The sequence below is a fragment of the Chenopodium album genome, chromosome 7 (assembly GCF_948465745.1).
Source record: "Chenopodium album chromosome 7, dcCheAlbu1.1, whole genome shotgun sequence".
Lineage (NCBI taxonomy): Eukaryota > Viridiplantae > Streptophyta > Magnoliopsida > Caryophyllales > Amaranthaceae > Chenopodium > Chenopodium album.
The window spans coordinates 54,050,267-54,063,872 of NC_137840.1; the positions used below are offsets into that span (position 1 = coordinate 54,050,267).

The window sequence follows — 13,606 nt, forward strand, 5'->3', positions numbered from 1 at the left end:
TTAGTGGGGGGTGGGAGCTTCTCTATTACATCCACCTTAGCCCTATCAACCTCAATCCCCTCATGAGAGATCTTATGGCCAAGAACAATGCCTTCTTGAACCATAAAATGACATTTCTCCCAATTGAGGACAAGGTTGACCTCTTCACACTTTTTCAAACATCGCGTGAAATTAATTAAACAATCATCAAAAGAACTTCCCCCAACCGAGAAGTCATCCATAAAAACTTCCATTTCTTTTTCAATCATATCCGCAAAAATTGCCATCATACATCTTTAGAAGGTAGCAGGGGCATTGCATAAGCCAAATGGCATCTTACGGTAAGCATAGGTGCCATATGGACAAGTGAATGTTGTTTTCTCTTGATCATCCGGGTGAATTGGGATTTGAAAGAACCCGGAATAACCATCAAGATAACAAAAATGCTTGTGAGCCGCTAACCTTTCCAACATTTGATCAATAAAAGACAATGGGAAGTGGTCTTTCTTGGTGGATGTGTTTAGCCTACGATAGTCTATACACATCCTCCAACCAGTAATAGTTCTAGTAGGGATGAGTTAACTTTTTTCATTTTTAATAACCGTCATCCCCCCCTTTTTAGGGACTACTTGCACCGGTGCCACCCACCTACTATTAGAAATAGGATAAATGATACCGGCGGCAAGTAGTTTAAGAACTTCCTTCTTGACCACTTCAAGCATTAGAGAATTAAGCTTTCTTTGTCTTTCAATTGATGGTTTAGCATCATCCTCCAATGAAATTCATTGCATGCAAAGCGTTGGGCTTATACCTTTCAAATCATCCATTTTATATCCCAAAGCTTTGCGATGCATCCTTAACACATTCAATAATTTTGAGGTTTGAACCTCATCCAATGAAGCATTAACAACAACCGAAAAAGTAGAAGATGGACCAAGAAACTCATACCGCAAGTTGGATGGTAGAGGTTTTAGCTCTACACTTGGGCATTCCTTACCATTGTCGTTCATGAGTTCTTTCTTCACTTCCTCTTCTCCAATCACTAGGTTTGCTTCTTCCTTGTCCATGGGGGTGGAGTCAAGAATCTCCTCAATTGGCTCCATCTCCATGTCTTCATTGCCAGACCTATCTTTGCTTTCAACTTCATACTCAAGAGAATCATTAGTGTTATGCAAATGCAATTGTATGGATTCATTAATAACATTCTCAACAATATCAATACTCATACAATCATCCATGTTGGAAGGACATTTCATAACTTGGTTCAATTTGAATTCCACTTTCTCTTTTCCAACAAGCAAAGACAATTTACCATGTTTCACATCAATAATAGCCCTCGCCGTGGCTAAGAAAGGCCTACCTAGAATTATGGGGACATTCAAGTCCTCATCCATATCAAGCATAATAAAATCCACCGGAATGTAAAGTTTGCCCACCCTAAGGGGGACATCCTCTAATTTTCCCAAAGACATTTTAACCGAACGATCGGCTAATTGAAGGGAAATGTTGGTGGGCTTTAACTCTCCTAGGCCAAGTCTTTTGCACATAGAAAGGGGCATCAAGCTTATGCTAGCACCAAGATCACATAAAGCACGATTAATTACCATTTCACCAATAGCACATGGAATAGAAAAACTATCGGGATCTTTAAGCTTAGTGGGCAACTTATTTTGAATAATTGCACTACAATTTTCTGGCATATTAATCGTTTCCACAAAGTCAACTTCTCTTTTATTACTCAAAATGTCCTCAAGAAATTTAGCATAAGTTGACATTTGTTTTATAGCATCGGTGAATGGAATGTTAACATAAAGCTTTCTCAAGACTTCCAAAAACTTAGCAAATTGTTCATCAAGTCTAGACCCGGCAAACCTTCCCGGAAAAGGAAGCTTTGCCACATGTAGTGGGATTTCACTCTTTTTTTTTCTTTTTCAACTTCTTTCTTTTTGTTTTTCTCTTCTTCTTCTTCTTCTTCTACTCTCAACTCTCCATGGGAATCACTCATTTCAATCACTCTTTCTTTTGACTTCTCACCTTCTAAGTCATGTTGCATTCCCTTCCCTTGGACTTCCCCCAAGATTTTCTCACTTCTAGTCACAATGTCATTGGCTTGCTCTCTAGGATCTAGACCTTGACTAGGCAATGAGGTACTAGACTTGCCTTTAAGGGCACTAGCTATTTGGGCCATTTGATTTTCCAACATTTGATTATGGGTTTGCATTTTCTTTAAGCTTTCCTCTAAGTCATTTGTATTTTTAGTTTGGGTGCTGATGAATTACTCCATCATGCTTTCTAAATTAGACTTAGGAGGAGGAGGGGCTTGAATTTGAAGTGGTGGTTTAGGAATAGGAGCTAGATTTGGTCTTACACCTCCATTGAAATCGGGTGGGTTGTGAGTGGAAGAGTATTGGCCTTTTTGTTGGTACTTATTGTCATTTCTATAATTCCGTTGATTATTAGACACAGAGTTACCACCACCACTAGCTTGACCTTGACCTTGACCTTGACCACTACCTTGCCCTTGGGTTTGGCCACTTCTCCAACCAAAATTGGGGTGATGTTTCCATCCCTCATTATAGGTGTTGGAGTAGGGGTCAAACCTAGGATTAGCATGCACATTATTAACTTTTTCCATAGAAGGGGAACATTGCTCATTCAACAAGGGACACTCCGAAGACATATGGTCTTCACCACCACATACTTCACAAGACACCAATTGCATAGACACATTATCATTTGAAGAGTTAGATGCATGTGAGTTTTGGAGAGGGGAAATGGGAGGGGGAGAAGATTGCATTTGATCAAATTTAGAGGACAAGCCATCTAATTTTGAGCTAAGCATATTGATAGCACTAACCTCATACCTTCCTCCCTTTTTAGTTGAGTTCCTTTCATCATGACTCCAATCGGTGTAGTTTTGCACCAACTCTTCGATGATTTTGAGTGCTTCCAATGGTGGCTTGTTCATGAGTGGGCCACCCGATGCTCCATCCAATAGTATGCGATCCTCCCTCAAGAGACCCCTATAGAACCCATGTAATAAGAGATAATCTTCCATGCCATGATGTGGGCATTGTTTTTGGTAGCTCTTGTATCTCTCCCAAGCATCATAGAGAGACTCATCGGGTTCTTGTTGGAAATTTGATATTTTGGATCTCAACTCCGTCGTTCTTCCAAGAGGTATGAATCTCCCAAGAAATGCCGAAGTTACCTCATTCCAAGTTTTCAATGAGTTCGGAGTCAACCTATCAAGCCAATCACTTGCACTCCCCGTGAGAGAAAATTTGAACATACTTAGAAGGATGTATTCCGGAGTCACCCCATTTGCCTTCTCGGTGCTACAATACCGTGTAAATTGCTTAAGATGTGCAATGGGATCCTCATGCTTGGCCCCGGAAAATTGATGGCCCTCGATCAAGGTGATAAGGGCGGGCCTTATCTCAAAATTGTTTGCCTCGGTGGTGGGAGTAACTCCCACTCGCTTCTTGGTATGGTGGAGGGACACCAAACTCTCTCAAAGTTTTATTCGGTTGGGCCATGTCGAATCGGCGGATAGGTGGAGAAGTTGGAGAATTTGTCCTTGGTGATTCTAATGGAATGGTGCCTCCATTAGACGCACTAGAACTAGAATGATCGGACTCAACCTCGACTTGCGGTTCACTTGAAGTGGCACCGCTAGCTATCGCCCTCTTTTTTCTTCGATTTTCCCTAACAACCTTTTCAAGCTCGAGGTTCAACGGCACAAGAGGAAGTGTCCTATTGCTGCGTTTGGGCATAAACAAAGTAAACTAGATGGGAGATTAGTAGGTTAGTCAAAGAAAACAAAGAAAAATAAATCTATACAAATGAACTTGGCTCACATATCTCATAAGTAACTCAATGCTTAACGCCATTCCCCGGCAACGACGCCATTTTGGTCGAGGGAAAAATCGGTCGTTGGACAATTACCCTAAACCAAACAATAATTCTACCTAAACTAACCTAAGACAAGTCTAGGGTAAGTAGAGGATCGTGTCCACAAGGAATGGGTGAAGAACACCAAGAGTATGAAACAGTTGTAAGCTAATTCGATCACAAATTGGGTTTTGAATGGTTAGCTACTATATAAAAAAACGCTAGGGGAAACGGGATTCAACACCAACCAAAGCCAAGGAATTAATAACAAGGATGAATCATGAGCACACATAGAAGATAGAAAAGGAACTTAACATTGTCTTCTTTCAAAGTCACAACATAAGTACTCCCTAGATTAAGCACTAACACGATAAGGATTAAGTCTCAAGGATAGGAAGTGGGTTTCTAGCTCGAGTTTGTCTCTCGATCGCTCCGAACTAGCATGAAGCTCAAATAATTGGGATTTCTCACCTAATTACCATACTAAAGCAACCTACTCAATGAAACCAAACATCCAAAATCATGAAAGTAGCATAATCTAAATGCACAAGAAAGGGCTCACTCCAAAACCCCATCTTTCGATGTGAGAAGAGGGATGAACACATAAGCATATTGTGGCCAACAAAATACACATGCAATTATCAATTCAAGCACAAACAACTATCAATCCAAGGTAGCACATGAATAATTCCAAGTCAATTAGCCATAGCTTGGTTGGGTTTTCACCCAACCCCTAACTAAGAGACTACTCACTAAGCATGGTGGAAATTACTCTCACAATTAAATCTAGGGTTTTCATGAATTCAAATAAGCTACGAAAGAGATGAAACAAGGAAGGATTAAACATGCAAGAATAAATAAACAAAATTAAGGGAGAAATTATCAACTCAAAACAATTAAAATTGAAAATTAAGAGCAATAGATAGAGGAAAGAGATTACTTAATAAACTTCAAAGTTGGGAAATTGTTGAAATTGATGGAACAAACTTCCAATAATTCTTACAAATGATTGAGTTTTTGAGAAACTAAACTAAGGGAGAGGAAAACTATGAAATAATTAAGAGAATAAGTCTAATGGAGTTTAGAGAGAAAAGCCCGCTACAAATGAGCCCCTTAAAGCTATTTATAACCCCCTATTTCATAGTAAACTCCGTAATAGAAAGTTCGCGGAACCCGTCGGGCGCGGCCTCTCCAAGGCCTGGAGAGGCCGCTCCAAATTGGAGACAAAATGGCAGAATGCTTCGTAGCAGGGTGGATAGGGCTCTCACAAAAGGTGGAGAGGCCGCTCCAGGTGGAGAGGCCGCGGCATAATGTTGGAGAGGCCTCTCCTCGCTTCTTCTTTCAAATCTGCCAAGTGAGGTAGGAAGTTTGGCAACGAGGTGGAGAGGCCGTGGCACAAAGTTGGAGAGGCCTCTCCTCACAAAATCCTTGAAACTGCCAACTTTGGCAGTAGCTACAGCAAAAGGGTGGAGAGGCCTCTCCACTGACCTGGAGAGGCCATTCCACTGCAATTTCTTCTTCTTCTTGACTTGGTTGCTTTGCTTTGGCTTCTTTTCATCATCTTCTTGCTTTCAAACTTGATTCATCATCCATAGGCTTCACTTGGTTGTCTTTAGGCCTAGCAACTCAACAAACACACCAACAACCCGTGAAGCATAGGGTACACAAAAATGCATAGTAATAGAGCAAAAGTGAACCAAAACACTGATTTTATCAAGTAAACAAGGTTCAAAGACACCCTAAAACCATACCAAAATACAAGTTATCAAGTCCTAGGCTTTAAAGGGCCATGGGCATCTAAGGAGAGGACCCCTTAGACGGGAACACCCTCCTTATAGTGGCGACTCCACTGGGGACTTAGAGGTTACATGATTAGTTCGTAGTTATGATCCAAGGTTTCCAACATCAGGTTGCCTATGGGTTGTAACGAGAACTAACTTGGATAATCTCTAGTTAGAGAGCGAGACTTGAACCCATAATATCTTCCTTTTGCACAAAAGTAAAAACCAAACAAGCAACATTGCATCATGCATAAGTGTAGTACACTTAAACATTGGGGATTGGCTCATTGACTAGGGGTTGCCAACACTAGGCTTCTATCCCGAAATCAATAACAATCATCTCACCCATATCGCCAACAAAATGTTGGGAGAGCGATGTCATAAGTCAACTCGTTGAGTGATTGATTTGTGCGTCGTTTCTTAAGATATGGTACCTTGGACACCCAAGCCTTTTTTGACCTTAGAATGGCATTGTATGCTTAGACGGTTCCTTTTATGTGCTTATGTGACTACATGAATATGTGCTTCGTGTCTAATCTAACTAATTCCAACTTATTACCTAGAGATATAATAAAAAAAAACCGCAAAAAATGTGGTTTGACAAAAAAAAAAAAAAAACTGCGCATCGTTTTTCAAAAAAAAAAAAAAAAAAGTCGAACCTACCAGGTGGCACGCGCAACTGTTGAAGTTGCGCGCACCCTCCAAGCGCAAGTTCAGAAGTTGCGCGGCACCTCCGCGCAACACTGTGTCTTGTGCGCGCCCACTGTTCAACGTTGACTTTGACTCATTACGAGCAATATCATACGGAGAAAACGATATTACCGCTTCAAGGGTAATCGTTAAGTGGGTGCTAAAATATCTCTTTGGCTAACAACGTTGTCTAACTTTTACTTTGATCGTTTTTTTTTTGTTTTTTTCGAAAAATCCAAAAACATGTTTTTTTTTTTTTTTTTTTTTTTTTTTTTTTTTTTTTTTTTTATCATTCTCCTTGCGTTTACGCAAAAAAAAAAAAAAAAAGGGCTTGTGGAATATGTTACTCTAGAAGTTGCACCTTCCACCTTAGCGCAAGACAGAAAATTGCGCGCGATACTATTTTTGATTATGATGATTCGTTTACGTATTTTATAATCAAACTAATGGCATTACTTCTCATGAAGTTCGTCATTAGAAGTTCGCATCCCTTAATAGGACGTTATCAGTATGTTTACGTGTCTATTCTCGTGTACATCATTTTTTTTAGTTAACGTTGTAATTGATCAACCTTGATTTAAGAGTATAATTTATTTACCTCTTCTATGGTTTAAAAAGAAAATCCCGAGAACTTTACTTGGGATGATTGCCTCAAAAAAAAAAAAAAGAAATAGAACGAAAAAAAATGAAATATAGTTCTTAAAAAAAAATATAAAATAAAAAAATAAAAAAAAGAAAGAGAGTATGATACAAAAAATATTAATCTAAAAAATAAGAGAAAAAAAAGAGGAAATAATGAATGATAAAATCGAGAAAATTGTTTAATTATTTCTTGGATTTTACATTCGAAGGCCATCATTCTTTTTAAGCAAATTGTAAAATATTATCCTTTAAAGGTAAGCAAATGAGAATCATAATTAAAAAAAAAAACGATATTGATCTCTATTGTAATCTAAATGATCAACAAATACTATAGTATATTCGATCATTTTAAGGAGTGTGTTTGGGTCGATTAATATTTCTAAAAATTTGATGCGCACTTTCAATCCAACTTTCTTCTCTTTATCTTCTACCTTTTTCGAAAACAATTCATTTAGAGTAAAATCCTTAGATGATTACCTTGTTGAAGTCAACACAAATCATGACATTCCATTAATGATTGTTCGTGAATTTTTTGACATTCTTCATCAACAAACTTGCTTAAAGTGAATTCGTATTACAAGGATAAAAAAAGAGAGTAAAACAATCATTTTGACTCTAGTTCATTGTTTGAATGCTTGGAAGAAAAGGTTTAAGTGAACACGCTCAATTTCTCGTGACACACATTACTAGGTCATATTCCACATTCGCATACTAGTCCAATCATGGGTGACAAAGCAGCATTGGAGAAACTTAGACAGGAACTCCAAAACCTAAAGGCTCTACGAGAAGAAGAATCCCAATTAAAGGCTCATATAAAAGCAAAAAAGGCTAAAATTAAAGCAGAGAAAGAAAAAGAAAACATTCTGCAAGAAAAAGCAAGCCGAAAAGCTAGAGGCGTTGGAGAAACTTGTCCTTCGAGCTAGCTCAGGGACTAAGTGCTTCAATTATGAGCTTGCACCACACACTACTAGAAAATCTGTTCTTTTTAGACGCTTTTAAAGCTATTTTTCGACACTAAAAAGCGTCGATAATATTTTTTTCGACGCTTCAAAAATGCGTCAAGAAAAAGCGAGTCGAGAAATTTAGGCGTCATCAAAAAGCGTCGCAAATCTCGACGCTTTATTCTGTCCAAAATTTTATACGAAGCGTCAAAAATTTATTGTTTTTGGCGTACTTTCTCAATTTTAGGGACACTTTTTTGTGTCTAAAATCTTCAATTTGGTGACGCTTTTTGTGTCTAGAGTTTTACAGATTTGATTTTTTTGGTTTGTGCAACGCATTTTCATGTCTATAATTTCTATGTTGGGGACATTTTCTTGTCCGTATTCTTTAAAAATATCTAGAATACATTTTTCAAAAAAACATATTTCACACTGAAAAATTATTACTAGTATTACCAAAAAAAATTAGGCCAAACTTTTTTTTTATTGCATATAAGTATATTATAGTATATGTACATTATCTCATAGTAATGAGTTTCCTATTACAACGAACATAATTCCAACTCATACTTCATTCGTGACTAGTAGTTGAACAAATATGTTCATTTCTTCTCAAAAAATCTTCGATCAATCTTCAATTTAGCTGCTCCTTAAAATGCTTCTAAGAGGGCGTAAAGCCAAGTTCAAATTGTGACCAATAATTGCTGAAATCTTCAATCAATCTCCAATATAGCAGCTCCTTAATCTGCTCATTTCCCTCTGATGTTCTGGATCCCGAGGCAGGAAAATTTGATTAGTTACATCACAATATTACTACAAATTATATGCAAAATATATCAACCTTGAATTGAAGAAGCACCAAAAAGTGATTGTGTTGGGCAGATCACATCACTTTTTTGATGCACTATTGAACTCTACAAAAGCATTTTGGAATACTCCGATACTAGCACAATCAAGCCAGAGTTTCTTGTAATAAGTTGTAAGTCAATTTAGTCACATAGTGAAACTTAATATATAATTATATACTGCACTTATGCTCTCTTCCTAATATAATTTAATACTAGAATCTGTTTCACAAAAAGGTTAAACACCACAAAGATCGATATAATATACAAGAAATGCAATTTACTTTAGTTCTTCAGTAAGGTATGTAGATTAGAGTTTGCTGCCTGCAACTCTATGTTAGAAACCAGCCTCTACGTTAAGAAAACCTTCAAGAGTTAATATAGCAGCAAGTAACAGTGTCATTCTCAAGATGTAATACTGATGGCATGTCCACCATATCACACTAACATACCAAACACATGCATTCAATTATTTAAACCGAAGGCAAATATTGAAATAGTACTATGAATGCCAATCAATTGTGATGATTAAAAAAGAAACTACACCTAAGACTTGAAGCCACATCCTTCGTTCAAAATAAGGGAATTCAAGCATAAGAAACCAGCAATAACAAAAAAAAAAAATTAAAAATAACAATTTAACAAAGTGTATCATCATCCAAGGCAATGACTAGAGTAAGCTGAAAGTAGAAAAATTTTACCACAATAATGAAATGTTAAAACAGGAATAAGACACTTATGCTTAAAAACGTTACCTACCCAAGAACATAAATATCTCTAGATGTGATAAAATATGGCTCTAGTATTCTTCTAGTTCACAATCTGCAAGAAAATCAACATTGATAGTAGAATATGCAGAAGCATATTAAACATCACATGAAAATATTGCAATGAATTGGAACTATAATTAAGTCAAATTCAGTATATGGAGTGTGAAAAATTAAGTCGAATTCATTATTAAAACCAGAATTCTTGAATTTAGAGAAGATATAAGGAATAAAAATACAAATTTTTATCTCAAATATTTTGTTACTATATGGAGTGCGGGTGAGTCTATTAACTTCACGAGTAACCTTAATTTTAATGACAATATCATACCTACTTTGCCTGGGCCCCTAATGACAAAATATAGTAGTGGCAACAAAAGCATCCATTATCCCTGTATAACAATGAGAACAATATAATCTTTATAAGATAATTGCCTCTTAAGCCAGCCAGCCAACGATATAATGACCAGACTTGAGTCACATACCTCTTTTAACAATAACAGTACAACGGACACCAGTGATCATCAATGCCAAATAATAATGCAATTTGAGTAGGCTTAGCTCTTAGGAAGTCCAATTCTAGTGCTTCTGAAAACTGTTATGAAAGTGATCAGAATCTACACCTATAATTCTTTTTCTATCCAGTTTCTCCATTCAATAAAATAAGTGAAACTCTTCATTTATTTTAACATATATCAAGAACTCTATTACATTTAGTTAAAGTTGCACAAGTAGTGCAATTTGGCATATAATAATACAATACTGCATTGGTTATGCGAAATGTTCTTATAATGATATGTCTAAGTAGCATATAGTGTGATGTTGAAGATGCAGACTTACTAATAATTTGAACAAAAACAAAAAAAAATCAGATAAATATGCCGATTAATCAAGTATAATAAAAGAAAGACATATTATAGTACAACAAAACTTAATCTAGCTCTTACCATGTTCTGAGCACGAAATGCCTACAAATACAGAAGAAAGTACATGATTGAACATACTTATAGAACTAAAACATAATAGCTGATTTAACTTCAAGTTCAATATCCATTTGCATGCTTTTAGACATCAACTTAATAGTTTATCAACTTAATAGTTAATACAATGCAAAACCTGCATTTGTTAGGATGTAATATTTTAGTTGGACAAAGCAAAGTAAGATAGACCATGTCTGCAATCTATTAATGTGTTAGATAACAAAGGGTAATGAGGAAAAATATAACAGCTTTTCCAATTTTATTTAGTTATGTTATAACAATAATTATCAAACCAAAGCCCACAAATTAGTGGCAACAATAACTCAAGAATAATTGTGGAGAACACCTCTAAATTATTACTTAAATGTATACACAAAAAGAATTCAAGTCTCCATTACCCATTTACCCCAATAAAGAAAACCATCTTTCACAATCAATCAGATGGATTAAAAGGTATAAATGACATACTAACAATTCCTACGAGATAATAAAATTAGGTTTCACCGCAATAATTATTATGCAAATAAATTAATCACAAATAAGATTTCAAATTCTTATCGTAAGAAATAAGTTAATTAAGCTACATATATCAAAGAGTATCATAAATTGACTCAATATAAACCCCAATTTCAGACTTGCGAAGCTTAAATCATCATTATCAATTCCTTATTTAATTAAAATATATTGAAAACAATGCAACAAGGAGCAGAAACATATCCAAAACTTTTTTCAAATATGTCAACAAAGAGCTAAGCCGATTCTCATATTATGCAAGGGATGGAGGAAAAGAAAGTATTAGGAAAATACACAAGAGAGTAAAAAAACAAAAAAAAAAAAAACCCAGAAATTCAAGCTAAGATGAGGAAATGAAAATCTAATATCATATAACTAATATATAAAGCTAAACTTTTAGTCAGGTCACGAGACAGCGACACTTGGCGTTCCAACTTTTCGCCAAGTGTCGTGCCACATTGGATATATTTAAATAGACATTATAATATAAAAAAGTTAGTTTAGAATTCTATTTGGATAGAATTTTAAGATAAAATTGTTAGTTTAGAGTTTTATTTTCAATAAAATACCAATGTTTCACATGTACAAATTGAATTATAATTTTATTTACAAAAATTATTAGATTATTATTTTAAAAAATTATCATATAAATTTATTTTTTATATCATAATATTTTTTGGAGCGAAGGAAGTAGCTTAAAGTGTAAAACATACCTTTATAATACATACTAATCACTTAAAATAATATACTTCACAATCTAATAGAATTTTATCACTGTGTAGATCTGTCAATTAGGGTCGGGTCATGAGTCATCTCGGTTGGATCACTTTAGGTTACGAGTCAAGAAATGTTCAACCCTTGCCCAAAGTTTTGTATTTGGGTCAACCCAACGGGTTTTGAACATTTATTTTATTTAATGTATTTTTTTGCTAATTTTTTTTAATGTATTAAATCGAACATTTACACCAACGCTATTATTAGTCATTACATGCCTACTAGATAACAAATCGTTTTGTATCAATGATATTTTTAAAATTTGATATATAGATTATAAGTTTATCCTAAAATTCAATAAAAAAAAAAACCGGGCATCGCACGGGGCACAAAACTAGTATATATATAAAGGGGAGTTTTTTCCCGAGTTTTTAGAGAGCCACGTAGGATCTAATTTTCTCAGCGCGCCATGTAGGATTATAAATCTTAGTAGTAGCCAATTAAATAAGAGATTATTAATTTCTTTTAGAATTAAATAATTTAAATGCCATGTAAGCAAAATTGGCGAATGAGATTTTTAATTTTAAATTAATTAAATATTACTTCCTCCATTCTTTTTTACTTGACCCGCTTTGACTTTTACACTATTCACCACCTCTCCTTTGACCGTCTTTTGTGAATGATATGTAAAGAAAAAATATATTCATATGATATATTTTTTAATTCATCTCAATAAGTACTATCGTAATATACAACTTTTATAATTTTTACTTATGAAGAATTAAAGTTATTGATCGCTAAAGTTTTGCATTGGCAAGCGTGATTAAAGAAACAGGTCAAGTAAAAAAGAACAGAGGAAGTATATATTATCTTTTAATATTAGGAATTTTATCTAAATATATAACAAATTTTAGGCTCATAAATACAAAAAAAAAAACATTATTTAAAAAAAATTAAACAAACCGTGCATCGCACGGGCTTCATCTAGTATTATTAGTAAAATAAAGATAGAAATCGCAAGCAAGGATTACCATTTAGATCTGAAACTCTAGAATTGAAATTGTGAGAAGAGGGCGAAGAGTGGAGGTTAGGGTAGAGATGAGGGCTGCAAATACTTCGTAATAATTATGAGAGAGATGGAGATTATTTTAGAAGTTGGGCGGTTCACAAGCTTTCCCCCAAAATTTTGATACGCGACACGTGTGCCCCACATGGGTATTTACTGAAATCTCGACACTAATCTAAGTCGGGAAGATAAAAAGGTGTCGAGATACCACACTGCCTGCAATATGAAGTTGACGACCCATGCTCAGCGTCGAGGCAAAAGGACGCATTTTGTAGTAGTGACAACCTAGTGGCAAGACTCTCCCTGAAAAGTTCTTGACTACGGATTCGCCAACCCTTAAGGTTACAGACAATCCTAGGACTCACTTAATGAGCTTTATTGGAATTATGGCATTGAAAGGGGTTGAGCAAAGCTTATATGCATGTACTTTTCCTCTTTCATTGGACCCAACTGCTAGATCATGGTTTTATCAACTCGATGCAAAACAAATTTCCACTTGGAGTGACGTTGTAAAAGAGTTTTTAACCCAATATGGAGATAACATCGAGCTCACGACTACCTTGCGCGATCTTGAATTGCTTAAGCAAGGGGAAAAAGAAGGCTTCATTGACTTCTTTTCCAGGTGGCGATCAAAGGTTGCTCTACTTTAAAAAGACCTCCGGATCATGAACTTGTCCCGAAGTTCATAGACAATATGTCTCCATCATACAAGTGCCATTTACAATACCTTGGTTTAGACACATTTCAAAAGGTCTATACTGTGGGAACAATAATTGAAAGGGACTTGATAAATG

General features: G+C 35.6%; 1 protein-coding gene and 1 non-coding gene across 2 annotated transcripts; one reads left to right on the forward strand and one right to left on the reverse strand.

The window, feature by feature from the left end:
* Window positions 1-761: 761 nt before the first annotated feature.
* LOC145640313 (uncharacterized) lies at window positions 762-2,167 on the reverse strand. Its single transcript, XM_081691611.1, has 2 exons — window positions 2,014-2,167; window positions 762-1,804 (listed from the first exon to the last, which is right to left on the reverse strand). Exons 1-2 carry the CDS (start codon window positions 2,165-2,167, stop codon window positions 762-764), a joined length of 1,197 nt encoding a protein of 398 aa, XP_081547737.1.
* Window positions 2,168-3,035: 868 nt separating this feature from the next.
* Window positions 3,036-3,142, forward strand: LOC145641258 (small nucleolar RNA R71). The gene has a single exon (XR_014115313.1). It is a non-coding gene; the product is annotated as a small nucleolar RNA R71 (small nucleolar RNA).
* Window positions 3,143-13,606: the final 10,464 nt, after the last annotated feature.